A 16,925-nucleotide genomic window follows, 5' to 3' on the forward strand; every position below is an offset into this window, starting at 1 on the left:
AGTTGCTCGCAGCCGGAGCTAATTGCAGAGGCCACAGCGCCTGCATTTCGAAGGCTATTCCTGCGTTGGTCCGGTGGAAAGTTTGGGTGCGGCCCTTACAGGGATATTATTTTTTGCTAATATTTCCTTCTGGAAAACGGGGTGCGGCCCATACAGGCATTTATATGGTAGTACAAAAGAGAAGAGACTGTTTAATAGAACTAAAGCGCAGATTGCATTTTATATCACTCAAACGAGCACTAGCTGTTTGTAAGCAACAATGTGAACAAAAGTATGAGTGCAATCATCTTCTTTGCGCACTCCTAGAGAAATTTTAGGCTCACGTGGTAAATTTTCAGTGGTGTGCTATTATCTGCAAACACTTACTTAGCGAGTGCACGAGCTATTTGCCAAACAAGCAGCAGAAAGGAGCGAGCAGGGGATATAAAATAGGCAGTCACAGAGCTGAAGCAGTGGTGATGGCATCGGCTATAGGTCGGTGTGGGCTGCGTTTGCATTTCAAAGGCGTTCTAAAATCTCAAATGCCTTTGTGGAGCTCTGTTGACTCGAATGTGATCTGAACTGAATGCCACTGAAAAACTTCGTTTAGCCGCGCAGATTTGGCAATCGAGTTGAATGTCGTTCGGTTGGGAGGCATTCAAAACGCCCTTGTAGCAGAGGTATGAGGTGTCTCTGCCGATTTTTTTTTATTTTGGCAAGGAAGCCCAGTGTTCCTTTACTGCATGGTTAAGGTTGTTGGTTTAACTCACTTTTTATTTCTGTTGCTCAAATTGTTTTTTCTTCTCTCTTCTTTGTATGCATAATGCAGGCTCTTCCAGAGAAAAAGTGGGGTGGAGCCACGCTCCAGTACTTTGTCACGTGCTGCGAGGAGGAGAATATGCTCGAAGAGAACTGCAAGAACAAGACGGTCGACATGCCGACCGTGTCGTTCGAAAATGTGTTACTCAATTCCCGCTACTATTTCCAGCTGTGGTCACTCAACGAGATTGGCCGCTCCCGAGTCCACTCCAGCCTTCGCGTTGACAAGTATGACGAATGTAAGTACGAGCAGCGCTGTGCAATTTCCTCATGCTACCTGGAATGTAAAAAAAAAAAATCTGACTGGCCTCATTTGAGATTTATCCTAGCCTTCTGTGTTTGCTGGTAGCTTAGTATATGCAGAGGCCCTTGTCAATGTTGAATGAAGAAAAACAAGCTTTTGTGCCTAGAAAAAATATAATTCGAGACCATCCAGTGACAGTTCGCACTACTCTGACCTGCGGCACAAGGCATTACAGTTGAACAGCCTGTAGCAACAGGGGGTGCGCACCATTTCATTAGGTGCAGTGTCAAGACATTTGCATCTTACATGTTTGGCGTCTTGCAGGGCGAAAGCTTTTTGAAGCTGCAACTTGTTCTCAAATTAATGAATTATAAAATGTCGAAACTGTGGTCCTGGTCTCTACCATTGCAGTGCTCAACAAGCCGCAAGACATTAGAGTACTTGCGCTTGGACCGGGCACTTACGAGGTGTCGTGGCGACCACCGTCCAATGCTCCACCATCTGTTCTGGGTTCATCGACGTCAACCTTGGCGGAGGAAGAGCATGGTGGTGCAGGAAAAGAGCCCCCGGGGCTGACCAGCTACACGGTGTTCTGGTGTCCGCGGATGCTGCCTCGCTCTTACAGCTGCAACGACTCACTGGAGTGGCAGAAGCCGGAGCTCGGTGCGTCCTCCCTGACACTCAACCTCGACCCGGGCAACGTGTACCAGTTTGCCGTGGCGGCACAGACCGCCGACAAGGCGTCGGAAATGGACTGGACGACATGCGTTATTCCCTTCTCCGAGGGTGAGTGCACTTTCATCTACCTTTATTTTTTACTTTTTTAATTATTAATAATATTTTGTCTGGTGCAGACTTCGATACAGTTGGCTTGTATGCTTGGGGATTTATAAACAGCCGAAGTGTGGTCAGTTTTCAGGAAGTAAATGGATATTATTCATTAATTTATTTATTTGTTCCTTTATACGTTATGGCCCACCATGAGGTGTTAATTTGGGATTAGAAGAATTATATATTCGCAACAAAAGGAGCTGAAATATGATTACAAAGTGTAAGAATGACTGATATTTTTGTCTACGTAATGTAAAATAATAGAAGAGGTCAGCACCACACATCCACCAACGGGCACTAAACACTCAGCATACACTGTTGTTTATAGTGAACGTTATGGGAGATTGGTCAGGTCAAGGTGAACAAGAGTGTAGTTTAGATGTGGGGAGAAGGAAATGGACACTGAATTCGCAGAAAATCCAACACTAATCACTAATCAGCTCGAAAACAAAAATAATAGAGCAGGTCAGATTTCGCAGATTTTCGTGTGTGTCCGTCGTAGTGTTTGTTCTCTTTCTTAGTGTTCTAACATTTTCCTTCTTTTTCTTGCAGAGCTCGAGAAAATCACGCAAGTGTCGCTGGGAAAGAACTCTGACAATGAGTTGGCATTGCGTTGGCAGCTTGAGTGCAGTGCATTGAAGTCATACATACAGAGCTACCAAATTGAAGTGTGCATGGTGCGGCCAGGGTACCAGAAGATGGCACTACACGATGCTGCTGGTAAGGCTGGTGTTAATTACTGATGGTAATTTTAGTAATGGAGACCTCTGCATACGAGTGCCTTTGCTGCCTTAACTATTACAGAGAAAGTTGTGCTGAAGCTTCGCTCACACATGGTGCCCGGTAGTGCGCGAGACTTGTACAAACTTTTGTGACTTCGGCCTTTGCTCTTTTGTACGTGCGACGGAAACTTTAGAATACTATCGCTAGTGAAGAGTAGGGAAGAAAAAAGAAAAATTAAACATACTAGCTGGGGAATGCACTAACCAGATAGATTTAAAAGCAAGACTGTAGCAGTGAACTGAATACACGTTTTTTAAAAAAAACCTCAGCTCTCTTTCCCTTTTATTTTCCCAGCTTGGACAACGTGGTTCTCTAGCATTTGCAAGGCTTTGTGGTTCTGTTGTGTGCACTCATGATCATTCTGATTGGTAGGAGGGTGGGCTTCGAGCCTGCCTAAATCTCATCTGGTGCCATCCAGAAACTGCGCTTTGTGAGCTGTACGGGCCTAGAAAAGATGGCTGAGAAGCTTTTGCGTTTGTTGCACATTGCTTTTTTTGTTGCTGCGCAACCACATGTTGTACTAAAGCACTGCAGCGTGGGATGATATTCAGGTTCTGGCCCACAGCAATGTAGCGGTCAGGGTTCTGCCGTACATGGCTAATTTGGTTGATATTTCGGGCACATCGTTTGGCTTTGACCTGATGGAGTACATCACACTCAACAGCTCTGTTTAATAGTAAGTTGTTAGTACATTGAATGCGGTGCCGAGTTTATATTGCAGGGGATTCTTGAGCAAGGCTGGCCCACAGCAGTGTAGCGGCCAGATAAACTGCAGCACCCAGAAGTATAACAGTAGGGTTCTGCCATACATGGTTAATTTGCTTGATATTTCGGGCACGTCATTTGACTTTGAACTGATGCAGCAACTGTGTTTAAATAGTAAGTTCTTAGTACATCGAATGCAGTGAGAATTTAAGATGTGCACGTGATGAGACCAGGCCTTTCGTGACCTCACGTGGCATGAACCATCTCTTTTTTTTTTTTTTTTTTCCGTCCTCTGTCAGGTTGCATGTCAAGCAGATATGACCCCAAGACCTGCAGAGTCTATAACACGACAGACCGCGATGCCGAAGAAGTGGAGCTGGAGGGACTGGAGACCAACACAGTCTACCGGGCCGTTGTCCGGGCATCTTCTGGAGGGAAGCTGACGGAGGACAGTCCCGCACGGTGTGCCATGAAAGAGTCAGGTGAGCGTGGCTGCAAGCAGTCCTGTGCACTTTCTGGGGGTTTTCGTGGTTTTGTTTTGTTGTGGAAACGGAGCGTTGGGATTTTTAACCCTTTTATCTTTGGGCTACTGAAAACTGTCGCAGAGAAAATTGCTTTACACAGGCAAGCTTTGTGGGACGATTCCCATGGAAACTTGCTTGTTACAGTGACAGTCCATTGCAGAGAGGGTGGCCTCTGTCCATGATAGGTGTATCGTAAATGTCGAGTTCACATGTCACTTGCACTGATGACTTGACCCATTCATAATCTGTACATAGGGCAGCCAAAAGTGAGGCCTTTGTCTGGCTCAAATTGACTGACTCTTTCCTCAACTTCCTGACAGTCTTTTTGTGCGCATTGGCTAGAATACCCTCATCTTGCATTCTCCTTGCAGTGCTGCAGCTAAGTTTATGTTTCTCCTCTTGCCCTGTTTCAGAGCTGGCCATAGGTATTGTGATCGGATTCGCCGTTGGAGGAGCTGTGGGCCTTACTGTGCTTGTCTTCGTCCTCTACCTGCTGGCACGATGGTGAGGCTTGCCTTTATGTCTGCACTGTGCTTCCTCGTTTTATTTTGCAGCGATAGCTGTTAAAGCCACATTTCTTGGCTGCATAGCGTCGATGTCGGTGTAACATAAAGGAGTACAAAGGGGTGGGAGAAAAGAAGCAACACGCCACACTGATTGGACAGAATTCAGTGATATCACACCAGCTCCAGTATTATTTGGATAGTTTGGCGATCATGCCTGATGCATGCCTGCATTACACCTCTACCTCCTCCCAACCCTCCCCCCAGCCCTATTCAGAATTTTTTTAAACACTTCGACTGGCATCACCTTTGTTGTTGCAGAAATTTGCATTGCCACAAGGGTAACATCTAGTGATTTTCGGGGGCCACTTGCATGAAGGCAGAGATTGTGTGAAGGGGAACTCATTTTTCAGCATCACGGGGTAATGTTGGGAGTACTTCGAATGCCCTGGAGACCCACTCTCATTCTGATTGTACCTTGTTGCTGGAAGGACAGCAGTCTAATCATACTATACTCGGTTTCATACATAGCAGGCAACGCTCCAGAGGCTGCGGAACTAGTGCATCCGCGAAACCATATTACTCCTCCTTCGTACCGCGCCGCGGTGGCTCAGTGGTTAGGGCACTCGGCTACTGATGCGGAGTTCCCGGGTTTGAACCCGACCGCGGCGGCAGCGTTTAAATGGAGGCGAAACGCATAGGCGCCCGTGTGCTGTGCGATGTCAGTGCACATTAAAGAGCCCCAGGTGGTCAAAATTATTCCAGAGGCACCTCTTTCTTCCTTTCTTCTTTCACTCCCTCCTTTACCCCTTCCCTTACAGTGCATCATCAGGTGCCTGCAGATATTCGAGACAGATACTGGGCCATTTCCATTCCCCGAAAACCAGTTTTCATTTTCTCCTCCTTCATATCATTTGTTCCTCTTTAAACTCTGGTCAATGTTGGGAGGAAAACAAAGAGCGGTATAAAACAATGTTGTAGCATTGAAAATCACAGTCAGAGCTTTGAGGCGTTCAGTGTTCAGGTCCTCTGTCTACAATTTTCAGTGATTTTGAACTACTTTTTGCTCGTGGATTGAGTAGAAGTGATCCTTCCTACCAACAGCGTATGACACCTGCAGATGTAAAACTAGCTTTGCGAAGCCTGAATGATTCACAGGACGAAAATGTGGCAAGAGGTAAAGCAAAGTCCAGAAGGTGCCTGTCATGGCACTTAACGGTTATCGCAACAAAATATGCTTGTGTTCTCTTTGGTTGTATGATGAACTCCTTTTTTGGTGCGAACTTGGCACGCGTGAACAGGCTTGCTAGCTTTGTCAGCGTTGCATGCTATGTAGTTAGGCCTTGTATGGAGCTACCCTTGACAGCACAGTGTTTATGATTTTTGAGTATATGCTGCAGATGCTTTTCCTGGAAGCAGGCTGTGCGGCTAGGTGCAGCTCTTGTTGTATTCTTTGCCACCAAGTGGCGCTAATGTATCTGCCTCCCTTTGTAAAAGGCGGGCATCTGGAAGAAATTGAAACGGGGTGTCATGGATGCATAGATAGCTAACTGGAAAGATGTGCTGTAAAAAAATCTTATCGAAAAACTCTTTCAAAGGGTAATGAATAAAATTTGAAAAAAAAGGTTTTATGCTATAGTTTGAAGGGTAGTGGCTCACTGTTTTCAGCATGGTACTTTGTGAGAACCTGGTGCTACGTGACATAAGTTTTTAAGAGTATATTTCATGTGGAAATTGGCAGTGTAACGATGGAACGTGTTTTTTTAGCACTGTCTGCAGGTGTAGATGCAGCCCTCATTAACATTTCTGAGGCTGTGGAATTGAAGGAATGTGCCCATGGCGTTGAACTAGGGAAGTATGGCTGGAGGATTTGTGGCTAAAATGTGGAGGTGGAGGGGGTTCTAATGTTGTTCATACTTTCACATGGGTCTTTGTGTTTGGGTCAGAGGTCATGGATTGCAACGTTCTGTGTGTGTTTCCACAGTTTTTTTTTCCTTTCTTTACAATTCTCATTCGTTGATTTTTGAAATCTCAAGACAATCGAATGTCTGAATTGAGATTTAACATTGTTCATGTTTGACCCGATTCAGGATGAAGAAGAAAGTGGACATTATCAAAGAGATCAAGATTCAGCTTCCCGACGGACTGGACTCTTCAGACGCGGTGAGTTGATGAACCGCCACACCGCTGGAAGCAGGGTTTTTCTTTTCTTGTTTTCCTTTGTCGAATTTGGCGGGCACGTATTTAATTTCGTTTCATTTATTTCACCCTCATGGCTTTTTGCGTTACAGAGGGTGTGGGGCAGTGAAAAAAAATACTAACAATACATAGATCAAAAAGAGCGCTATATATACAGTCGAGCCCACATATAACGGCCCCACTTAAGACAAACTTTCGCTTATAACGAACGAGACCTGCACGACCGTCAAAATGTACATTGTTTCAATGGCACAAAATAACATGTATAACGAACGTCATTAAGCCCTGCTGATCGGTTACAGCGAACGGACGGCGTAAACACAGTGCCACGATATGAGATAATCTGTCTCCGACCCCTTTGTGTGCCCGGTGCGCGGTATGTTTTCCCGAGACTCATCACAGGCCAACTGCCCGCCCCGTTTCGCGCTCTCGAGCAGGCTACCCTTCCCCGCCGACGCGCCTTCCAACATCGCCCTCCCGCCCCTCCTCGCAACTCCGCTCCCCTCTCCTCACTCTCTTGCAAATCCGTGCGTGGCCTCTGCGATTAACCGCACCGCCACCGGTGCCGATCGCAGAGGCCACGCCGCTCCGTGAAGCAGGGCTTCCGTGGGAGCCAAGAGGTGGCTGTACTGACGCTCACGGACGCCCCTCATTGGTCTCTCTGCTGGCGCTGTGCGTCTGTATCTTTAGCTTGATTGGCTTTTTGATCTTTATCTGTATCTTTAGCTTGATTGGATTTGATCGCGCGCTTTTGTCACTCTTGTTGCGGTGGTGACGTTTCGATGGCTTCGTTCAAATCCCCGCCCTGCTTGTAATTCGGGATGGCGGACGAGAACGTCGTGCCCATTTCCATTGTATTCAGCGCTAGAGATGATGAAAGCGGCTTGGGGGAGGTGACGGCCACTGGAGAGAGAGGAGCTGCTTCCACAAGACCGGCTCCGTCGACACAGTGTCCGATGCCGAGCCTGATGCTTTGGAAGATGACCAGCCCGGCGACGATGTTCGTTATAAGCGGGCTCGACTGTGCGAACAATATCGGAAAATGCTAAAGACAGAGGACCAATACATTGAGATGAAAAGTACAGAAGTGAATAAAAGGATTGCAAAAACAAAACCTTAAAGGGACTATGCAATGGATTAAAAGTCACTTGTAAATGTTTTCAATGCTTAGAAATGATGCTAAGGAGCATTTACACTAAGCATGTGTCTTCGGAACTGAGCTGGCAATTTATTATGCATTTTTAAAACGTGTTTTCGAAATTCGCGGGCTGATTGGTGTTCTCGTAGTGACGAATTTTGCAACTAAAATCGTGAAAATAGACGTCACTAGTTCAGTGATGTCGGCAGGCCACCACACACTGTCATTCACTGGAGCCACGGCAGCCATGATGTCACAGGCACACTTCCAGTAGCCGTGAAAGTCGTCTGCTTGTGCTGCTGCGTGAGCCCCTCGGGCAAGCGTGAGCCAGGTCACTGCCTTCGCGCATATGGTTTCAATTTACCTCTGCCGCCTCTTCCTGTCAAGAGTTGCGGGGCCACCCACAGTGTCACAGACGTCAAGCAAAAAGAATCCGAAGCACACCGCAATCCAGAAAGGCGAAGAGAGACCGCGGAGACGCTGCCGATGCTGCTGCTGGGCCACTGGGTGCGACACCCGGAATTTGCAAACTGAACGCCAGCAGATGATGTGTTCATAGGCGGGGCCCAATCCCGAACCTGTTTTCTTAATTTTTTTCTGGTGCCCCGCGTGTACGAGTTGAGGGGGGAGAGGAGGAGCATAATTTTTGATCGTCTATATCTTGGGTGTTATTGATACTAGCTCAAAAATACTTGCGCTGGGCTGACAAGTGATCGAATAATGCCAAACTCTCGTCTGCTTTATGTAAACTCAATTATTTTATTGCATAGTCCCTTTAATGATAATCTATGGGTAAATAACATATCACAATTGGTCTGATTCTAACGCACTTGTTTTGCACACTTGTTTTGCTTCGTCGCTGTTTCATGTTATTTGCAGCACATCTTGTTGTTGTGAGAAATGTCCACAGTCAGCGTCAGCACTTGCTATATTTACTCGATTCTATGTGTTTCAAGGTCAACAAGAAAGTGCAGTGCCTTCAATTGTAATGCGCACTGAATTTTCATGCTTCGACAAAGAGACTATTCTTTTCACTTGGAACAACCAACTTTGTTGCAACTGTTCTAATGTCAGGTTAAAGCAAATGGCGCCATTGTCTCAATCACATTTCTGGCAGACACCTGTTCGCCTTTGAATCGAAAATTAACAATTTGTAATTAAGCACATACTGGCTTTGAACTCTTGTCTGCATTAGGCCTTTCTTCCTCGCCAGCTACATCCGCCAGTCAATTTTTTCAGGAACACCAAATGCACTTGAGGTCTTCACAACTGACATTTCCATGTTGGCTTAGGTCCAGGTCGGTGCCTTGTTGACGGGACACTTCAGATGCTTGCAAGGCCTTTTGGTACCCACAACTGTTGCGTAGGCAATATCAGTATCGATGCGCAAAATATACCAAGCCCGCCATATTGTGATGCCGACAGTAGGGTGTTGCTGTACTCAATTTTTATACTCAATTCTAATGTGCATGCCATTCCTAATAGATTTTTTCCAGAGAAAAATGAAACTATGCCAGCAGCACCCTGTACTCGCTGACCTCAAGAAATAGCAGCTTGGTATTTTTTGCACAGCCATAAGACTATCGCAGTCCTGGATACCAGTAGGCCTTGCAAGCACCTGAAGTGTCCTGTCAGCAAGGCTACGACCATTATGACGTTGGTTGTAAAAAAAATTGATCATTTGTGCGGAGGCAAGTGGGAATCAGGTGGCCTTATTTGTGTTTGAGGTTTTTGAAACTTGTGTGCATGATTGGCAGAAGCAGTGGGACAGGATATTCGTCAGCAAGTTGACTCGGAAGGGTTTCAGCGGGCCTGAGAAGGGCTGGATTCCAGAGATAGAAAAAGAGCTTGCTGACTTTGTGCAACAACAGCCAGCAGACCACCAGCCTGTGGCTGCGGAGTTATAGCTGTGCAGCGGGTGCAACGGCTGAACACGGACGGAGCTCTAGGCCAGCAGGTGCTTGATTACGAACTTTATGAAAGGACATGGATTTTCGTTTCCGAGGCAAACAGGCACCTGCCAGAAAGGCAGTAGAGGTGGTGGCACCGTTTACTTCTTTGTGACATAAGAGCGGTTTCTATGAAGGTGGCTTGTTCCAAGTGAGGGAAAAATTCATTTCTTTATCTAAGGATGAAAATCTGCGGCGCGTCACAATCGAAAGGATTGCAGTTTTTTCTTTTCTGACCATGAAAAACAGGTGCGTCTACAATTGAGGGTGCATTAGAATTGAGTAAATACAGTACTTCGATGTCATAGAGACCAGTGTACGGAAGTGTTAATGACTGTACCTGTATTTCTTGCCCAACAGGCATTATTTTTATGGTCTTGTTTTTGAGTTTCAGTCATCCCAATTCTTTTCCTTCAAAGCTGACAGTACATACGTTTAGATTTTTGCTTGAAGTTTTCAGTGTTGGATTTTGCATACTCCTACATACATTCGCATAAGGCTACATTGTTTGGGATGTGTTTTTTCCATCAGAACCAGATGCACAGCTACAAGAACAGCAAGAATGGCTCTGCCGGGAAGGCAAGCGAAACCAACCGCAGTCCCCACATTGCCTACGGCCGCATGGGCTGCTTTTCTGCCGCTGACAGTGCTGGTCCTAAGAAGCGCCACGACTCGGGGCATTCTCAGGGCAGCAGCTCGTCGACAGACGAGGTAAGCAACATGTGCCTCGTTTTATTCATGGCTTATTTTACTGCCAAGCTTAAAAGGGACACGCAAGGATATTGAAACTTGCCTGTCTCGTTTGATTGCTGTACTCCCTTGAGAAAGGCGGTAATGTTTTATATGGGGAATTTCCCTTTTAAAGGAAATTTTGTGGGTAAAATTGAGTGAAAACGGGATTTTTTAGACTCTCGGTCAATTTTGACGACTGGAATTGTTTCCTTTTTACCAGATTGCGTTAGTTATCAAGCTTTTGCAGGGTAAAGTCGATTGAAATAGGGATTTTTGGGTCTGACTGGGGGAATTATCGGTCATGGCATGGAACAACAATAGACAGAAAAGCTACTTTCACTGCAAACAGGGCATTCTTGTAACCCCTCTAGATTAGAAAAGGCAAAACAAAAATAAAATAAAACATAGCTGTCATGGCCACTGACCATTTTCACGAGGAAACTACGGTGACATCTACTACTTAGCTCGCAAATCTTTATAAAGGCTAGACCACACTGCTAGCCACTTCTATAGTTCTCTTGAAGTCGTCATCTGTATCGTGTAAGTCAGCATTGAGTGGTGGGAACAAAACATTGCTCTTCAGTTCCAAATTTCTCGGCAATAAATAAGTGGTTTCTGGCTGGATGTCAGCAGAGCTACAAAATGTCCAACATTTGAACTTTATAAAGAGCAAAAATCGAATGAAATTGTCTTCAGTCTTCCTCTGCTAGTAAGGTACCAGCCAAAAAATTCTTCTTGGGTCTTATTCTTTTATATCGAGCACACTTTGCTATTTGTCAAACTACAAACAAAAATAAAAGGGCATGTAGCAAATCTTTGCAGTTCTTTAGTGCAGGGTTCCACCAATAGCCGATGCATGCCTGAGTTGTAGCCATGGCCTGAAATTCTCAGCTTCCAGAAAAATCAATCGGAGAGGATCAGCCCGTAATTATTTTCAAACTGGGTTCCACAGTTGCTAGATTAAACAAATCTGGTCATAGCGTCCTGGTGCGTTAATCATTGTGTCTCATTGTTGTTAGTTGAATTTCAAGGCTTTGCATGGCTTACAGGAAGCATCTGTTTTTGTTTATTTCTAGTTGCTGTACAAAAAGACGCGGCGCGCCGACACCTTTGGCCGCAACCCCAGCGGTGACAGCAGCGGTGGCAGCACCAACGGCCAGGACAGTGTTGTGTCTGCCAGCACGGCACGCACGGGTGCGAATTCTTCGTGCGACTCCGGTGCCGAAAGCGACCCGGCCGCACCGCCCTCACCCGACTGTCTTCTCCTTGGTGGCAGCCACACGCCACTTGCACGCTGTCGACCCAACCTTCCCAAGCTCGATGAGGACCGGGTCCGCGAAAGCCAAGACTCCGGACTTGACGCTGAAGTCACGCCTCCTGTCACGATCCCTTCATCAGATGCATTGTCGGAACCGACGTACAGCAAGCTCGGAGCGACTTCGCCAGACACGCAAGCCCCTCTGCTGCAAAGTCAAGCTCTGGCCACGAGCGAGCCATCATTATTTGAGGGTCCCGAAAGTGCTCCGGAGCCCATTGAGCCCATTCCACCATACAGCAAATTTGGGTTGGCGAGGAGCACCGAGGAAATATCGGTCGCCCCATACACAACAGCGTGCCGGTCTTCTCCCGATAGCAGACGGCTTCGGGAAGGGCCACCAGCACTTCCGTACTCTCAGCTTGCGCTTCGGCGGGAACCTGGCACGAGCGGTATGGTGCCTCCGGCATTTGCCGGCACAGACGTCACCGTTGGCTTGGCTCTGGAACAGCCAAGATTCCTACCCCACCTGAAGAACTCGCCACAGGTGCCATTCTTCCCAAAGCCCCCGCCCAGTGGTTATGTCACCGTGGGGCAAGCCATGAAGCCACAGCCAGCAGCTGAGCCGCAGTCGGGACAGGGTTACTCCAAGTTCAGCATCCAGCCACCCAAGCCACTGACCAGGCCCCAGGGCTCATCCGGCTATGTTCCCGTCCAAGACGTCATTAGTGTTCATCAGGTCCCTCTGCCGCCGGCAACATCGGTCGCCGACGAGGAGGAACCTGGTCCTCGCGACCACTTTCGCGACGCTGACTCTTCATCCGATGACGTGGCTATCGTGGGTGACGACAACAGCAACAATGCTTCACTCGAGGACTTTTCCTTTTCAAGTGCCTCCGGGCCTAGTGCGGACGAACTGGCCGGCGCTTCCCTTTCGCCAAAGCGCACCACGGTGGGACAGCAGCCGACTCCTGGCTATGTGGCCGCTACGGTCGTGCCTGCGAAGCCATCTCCACTTGACCTGTCGGGTGAGCCGCGGATAACGTCTAACGGCTACGTTCCTCTGCCCTCCACGTCTCCTGGCGATGCTCGGGGAGCAGTTGGGGACTACGTGACACACACCGCCGCTTTTGATTGGGGACGTCCTGTGCCAGCGGACAGTGAGGTGGACATGGACGAAAGTGGTGCGCTGACTCCGCCGGTGTCTGGGGCAACAACAAATGGATATGTTATGCTGCCCACAACGGTGGACGCTGTTGGTTCGAGGACACCGGCGACCGTGGGTTTCGTGCCGGGTGTCAAACCAGGGTCGTCGTCCTCCCATGTGGACTGCTCGGTGTGACTTATATGAGGCCCACTGGAGGACACCACTGTTTAATTTAGTGCTGCCGGCAGCTTGCGCTTTTTTGCGGGCTCTGCTGCTGTATGCGTGAAGGTGTTATTGTTGCGCCGATGCCGCCACCACCTGATGGCCTGGAGACTTGCCCCGCGACTTGCCTTGTTGCATTCTCTCTCCATGTTTTTTTCCCCTCTATTATTTTTATTATCTGCCCTGCAGTAGCCTGGTTATAACTCTCTCAGGGGAATTGTACGGGGCGCGGTTCCCGACACGCGAGACTCTAGTCATGAGCGGGAGTGCTTTTTTACATTACGAACTCGCCTCTCAGGACAGTGACGACTGGGAAACGCGGCCTTGAGCTGTGTGATGCGGAAAAGGCAGAACGCTTTACATTGCTACCGTGGTCTATTCAGGGACAAAGAATGTCTTGGCTAGTGCCGAAGGAAGGAAAGCCTATCACCAGAGCTGTCTGTCAGTTCATTGTCATTATCCTCATCTTAACCAGAGTTGGTTTCTGGTGGTGTGCGGACACAGGTGTGAGAATGTGCTAAATGGTAAAAAAAAACTTTTTTTTTTTGCATTGTGGGGCATCTTTGCCTCTCTGTTTCTTGTTATCTGACATTTTTTAGATTTTGAGCCACTTGTACAAATTCGCAAATTGGCCAGTTTCTACTTTTTGTGAACACATTTTGGCTTCGATCAATGTTTGTCATAATGTTATTAGGGCGAGGAACAAGTGAAGGCTGATGGTCACGTTGTCTGGCTCGTTGAGTCTGGATTAGCTTTTTATTTGTGCCAAACTGGGACATAGCCTAAGTTTATTGTTGCTGAGCTTGTTTCTCTGTAAACTGCGCAGTTAATTATGTCACAAGCTGTGAGAACAACATCTTGTGCAAAAACTCCCCCCCCCCCCCCCCCCCCTTTTTTTTTGGTATTGTACAGGCACTGAGTTTGTGTATAGCGTTTCATTCTTTGGAGTGGTTAACTCTCCATAGTGTTCATCGTGTTTGTGCAATATGTTTTGCTTCACAGAGTTCCCAACAAACCTCACTCTTTACATTGAAGCAGCCACAGATGTGCTGAAATAGCACCGTGTGTTGAATGAAGCTAATATTGGAAGTGTCCCAATGTCTTCACTGCAGCATTATTTTTCTAAAAAGAAAAAAAAAAAGGGTTCATGAACCTTTTGTAAGGTTAAATTTTTGTACTGAAAGCACTTTCTTCATAACCCTGTATTGAAGGTGCTGCTTCTAGCGCCATGGTGTAGGCATGTGCAAATAATGTTTTTATTAATGTGAAAAACTTTTTTGTTGCATAATTTACTTTGATAATTAGACTACATTTGGTGTGTAATAAAGGGTTGCACCACATAGGTTGGCATTCTCGGAAACATTTACTTTATAAAAATTTTATGAGAAAAAAAACGAGTGGATAAGCTTTAAAACGTAACTGCTAAATTTTCAAACAGAGCATTTGAATCCATGTGAAATGTTTGCCTTTTTTGCCAACACAAGAGTAGAGATAGAAGCGGGTGCTCCAGAAGCTTTATTCATTCATGATAATGCCTCCAGATTTTTAATGCCAGTCCAAATGTTTTACTATTCCGTTGGATGTTAAAAATAGTCAAATATTTGCACATGCCTACCGTGTCGTACTGTACTGAATACCTTCTTCTGCCAACTGCTGCAGTGATAGCTAGCACATCATTTCCTTACTCATAGGCATTCATCTGTGAATAACCCATCTGCATATCTGGCGCATATATGATGCATATGTATGGTGCGCCGCTCGCTTTAGAAAGGGGTGTAGGGTGTCCTGTCAGCACCCACACCACTGCGTTGGCTTTGGTGCTAAGGTGTCACTGGTGGCAGTGAAAGAATGCTCACTGAGTGCTTCTTTGGTATGTTCCCCGCGCACTTGGCATTTGTGAAGAGGCATTACACTCTGTACATGAACAATTGTGACCTTCACAAGTTGGAATACCGTGCTGCTGAGCTGGCTGACTTCGACGTCGCGCATGTGTGAATGCTTATTGCATCAGTCACAGCCGTTAAATTGTGCATTACCTGCCAGTGCTATAAAGCCCGTGTTTTTTGTTTTAGGCGCAACTTGCCGACATTTGACTGCTAGCTAGCGTTATGAAGCAGCATACTTCGTCGACACTTGTCAACTTTAGTGTTTACTGCGAGGGCAAGCGGTATGGCACTTGTTGGACAACACCGCTAGACACTGCTTGGTCTGTAGTATGCGTCGAGGCTGTTTCTTGCTCCGAGGGTGTCTCGCGATGATCACTTCTGGTTACGAAGCCAATTTTCAATGAGTGGCGAAGTCAGCAGCTTACATGTACAAAAACGTCCCTTGTCTTTGTTTTCTCATGTTCTAGCTTTGGAAGAGTGCAGTCGCTTTTCCGCCGAACGCCCCGAGAGACACAACTTGGACTCTTACCGTATGCCAGTTCAGGAAGTAGCGAGACCTTTAACGTCAGGACGGGAATTTAGGCAATCCTCCCAGATTTATATAGCAGTGCCTCTGTTTTGACTCTGCGGCAAAACGACAGCTGCTCGCAACCTGGACCAAGCTTGCGCTTGACGCCTCCCCACCTATTGATGCGGCACTTGGTCAGTGTCGGGCCGACGTACTGGCGCACCATATCGGTTAACTTCCGGTTAACCATATTAACTGCTGCTGCTGCTCTCACATTTTTCACAGCAACAGTTGCAGCAAAAGGGGCCACCACAACTCTTGTGAAGCCCGCGCTGTATTGTTTCTTGCCCCCGTACGGCATATGTTGATGTCAACGAAAGTACAAAACCACACGAGTCGATGACAGGGGTCTTCCCTTACAGAGCCACTATTATTTGTTTCACCTGTTTGCTCCTGTTTTTTTTTTTCTACCCCAGCCCCCCCCCCCCCCCCATCTCACGCCAGATGATTAACTTCTTTATTGTGTTGGCAAGGCTCATCAAGAGCCTGGCAACCATTTCTTGAGTCTTGTGTGTTTGTTGTGTGCGTGTATATCATGTTGTGTATGGCATAATATAACGCTGTCGTGCGCCTGCAGAGGCGGTTCACGATAGCGCAGAGATATAAAACTTGCGACAGGTGCCTGGCACATTTGCCTAGTATTTGAGAAAATGATAAATAAAATCTGTTACATGCCCTCCTCCATTGTTTTTCAGTGCTTGCATTGCCGGGGCCAGTAACATGGCCCAGCAAATGGAGCTAGTCACACTGGTGCCCTTAGCTATGACAACAGCAGAATTTCTTCCTATTGTGCTCGCAGCATACTTGTTTCAGACATCCTCCTATTTTGGGTCACAGATTTGCCACTATTCTTCGCATTGGTTTTTCCGCTGCATAGGTCTAGAGTACTGTACAAGTACTGTAATGGCAGACACACGAACAGTGGTGGTCTAGGATGTATGCTCTTAGGCTACTGTCCTGTGGTCTTATGCAGATCGAGGGCGAACTGGAAATGCCTGTAGGAGGAGGCATTCCAAACAATGGTGTTGATATGTTGTCATGGTGTCTTAGTGTAGCACCTTTTCTGCTGCTTGCAGTCTTGGCAGAGGCAAGAGATATCACGACAACAGGTTGATTCCATTGGTTGGAAGGCCTCCTTCGTGGGCCACTTTCTGCTTCAGTCTTGAGCTGCGTCTGGGCCGTGGGCTTGCTGGAGTTTATTGCCGAGAAGAGTGGGCAGATTGTTTTATGCATTTGTTTCTTTTTTGTGGTGGACAATTTTTGAACGTATAATTAGATTGTGTGTTGAAAACGTGATAGCATTACGACCTGTTGATGCTTTTACCGGAAGTAACGGCATCACCCTTGCGACCTGGTGACGTCACTTTGTCTGGTGCCGTAATTGTGACGTCACACCTCCTTGACCAATTGGTGATTTTTATGACAAACGCAACGAGAAGGA

The 16,925-nt window shown here is 46.9% G+C and overlaps 1 protein-coding gene across 5 annotated transcripts in view; it reads left to right on the forward strand.

Moving 5' to 3' along the window:
- The window catches only part of LOC144110405 (uncharacterized), a 44,082-nt gene extending 27,919 nt beyond the window's left edge, over positions 1 to 16,163 (forward strand). For all 5 annotated transcript variants that reach the window (XM_077643261.1, XM_077643260.1, XM_077643259.1 and 2 more), the window contains 8 exons: positions 809 to 1,037; positions 1,454 to 1,828; positions 2,426 to 2,593; positions 3,661 to 3,843; positions 4,299 to 4,389; positions 6,479 to 6,551; positions 10,206 to 10,385; positions 11,483 to 16,163. In XM_077643261.1, coding sequence (XP_077499387.1) covers positions 809 to 1,037; positions 1,454 to 1,828; positions 2,426 to 2,593; positions 3,661 to 3,843; positions 4,299 to 4,389; positions 6,479 to 6,551; positions 10,206 to 10,385; positions 11,483 to 13,003 — 2,820 coding nt within the window. In that variant the 3' untranslated portion in view covers positions 13,004 to 16,163. The remainder of the gene's footprint in view (positions 1 to 808; positions 1,038 to 1,453; positions 1,829 to 2,425; positions 2,594 to 3,660; positions 3,844 to 4,298; positions 4,390 to 6,478; positions 6,552 to 10,205; positions 10,386 to 11,482) is intronic.
- The last annotated feature ends 762 nt before the right edge of the window (positions 16,164 to 16,925 follow it).

Source organism: Amblyomma americanum, chromosome 11, assembly GCF_052857255.1.
Source record: "Amblyomma americanum isolate KBUSLIRL-KWMA chromosome 11, ASM5285725v1, whole genome shotgun sequence".
Taxonomy (NCBI): Eukaryota; Metazoa; Arthropoda; class Arachnida; order Ixodida; family Ixodidae; genus Amblyomma; species Amblyomma americanum.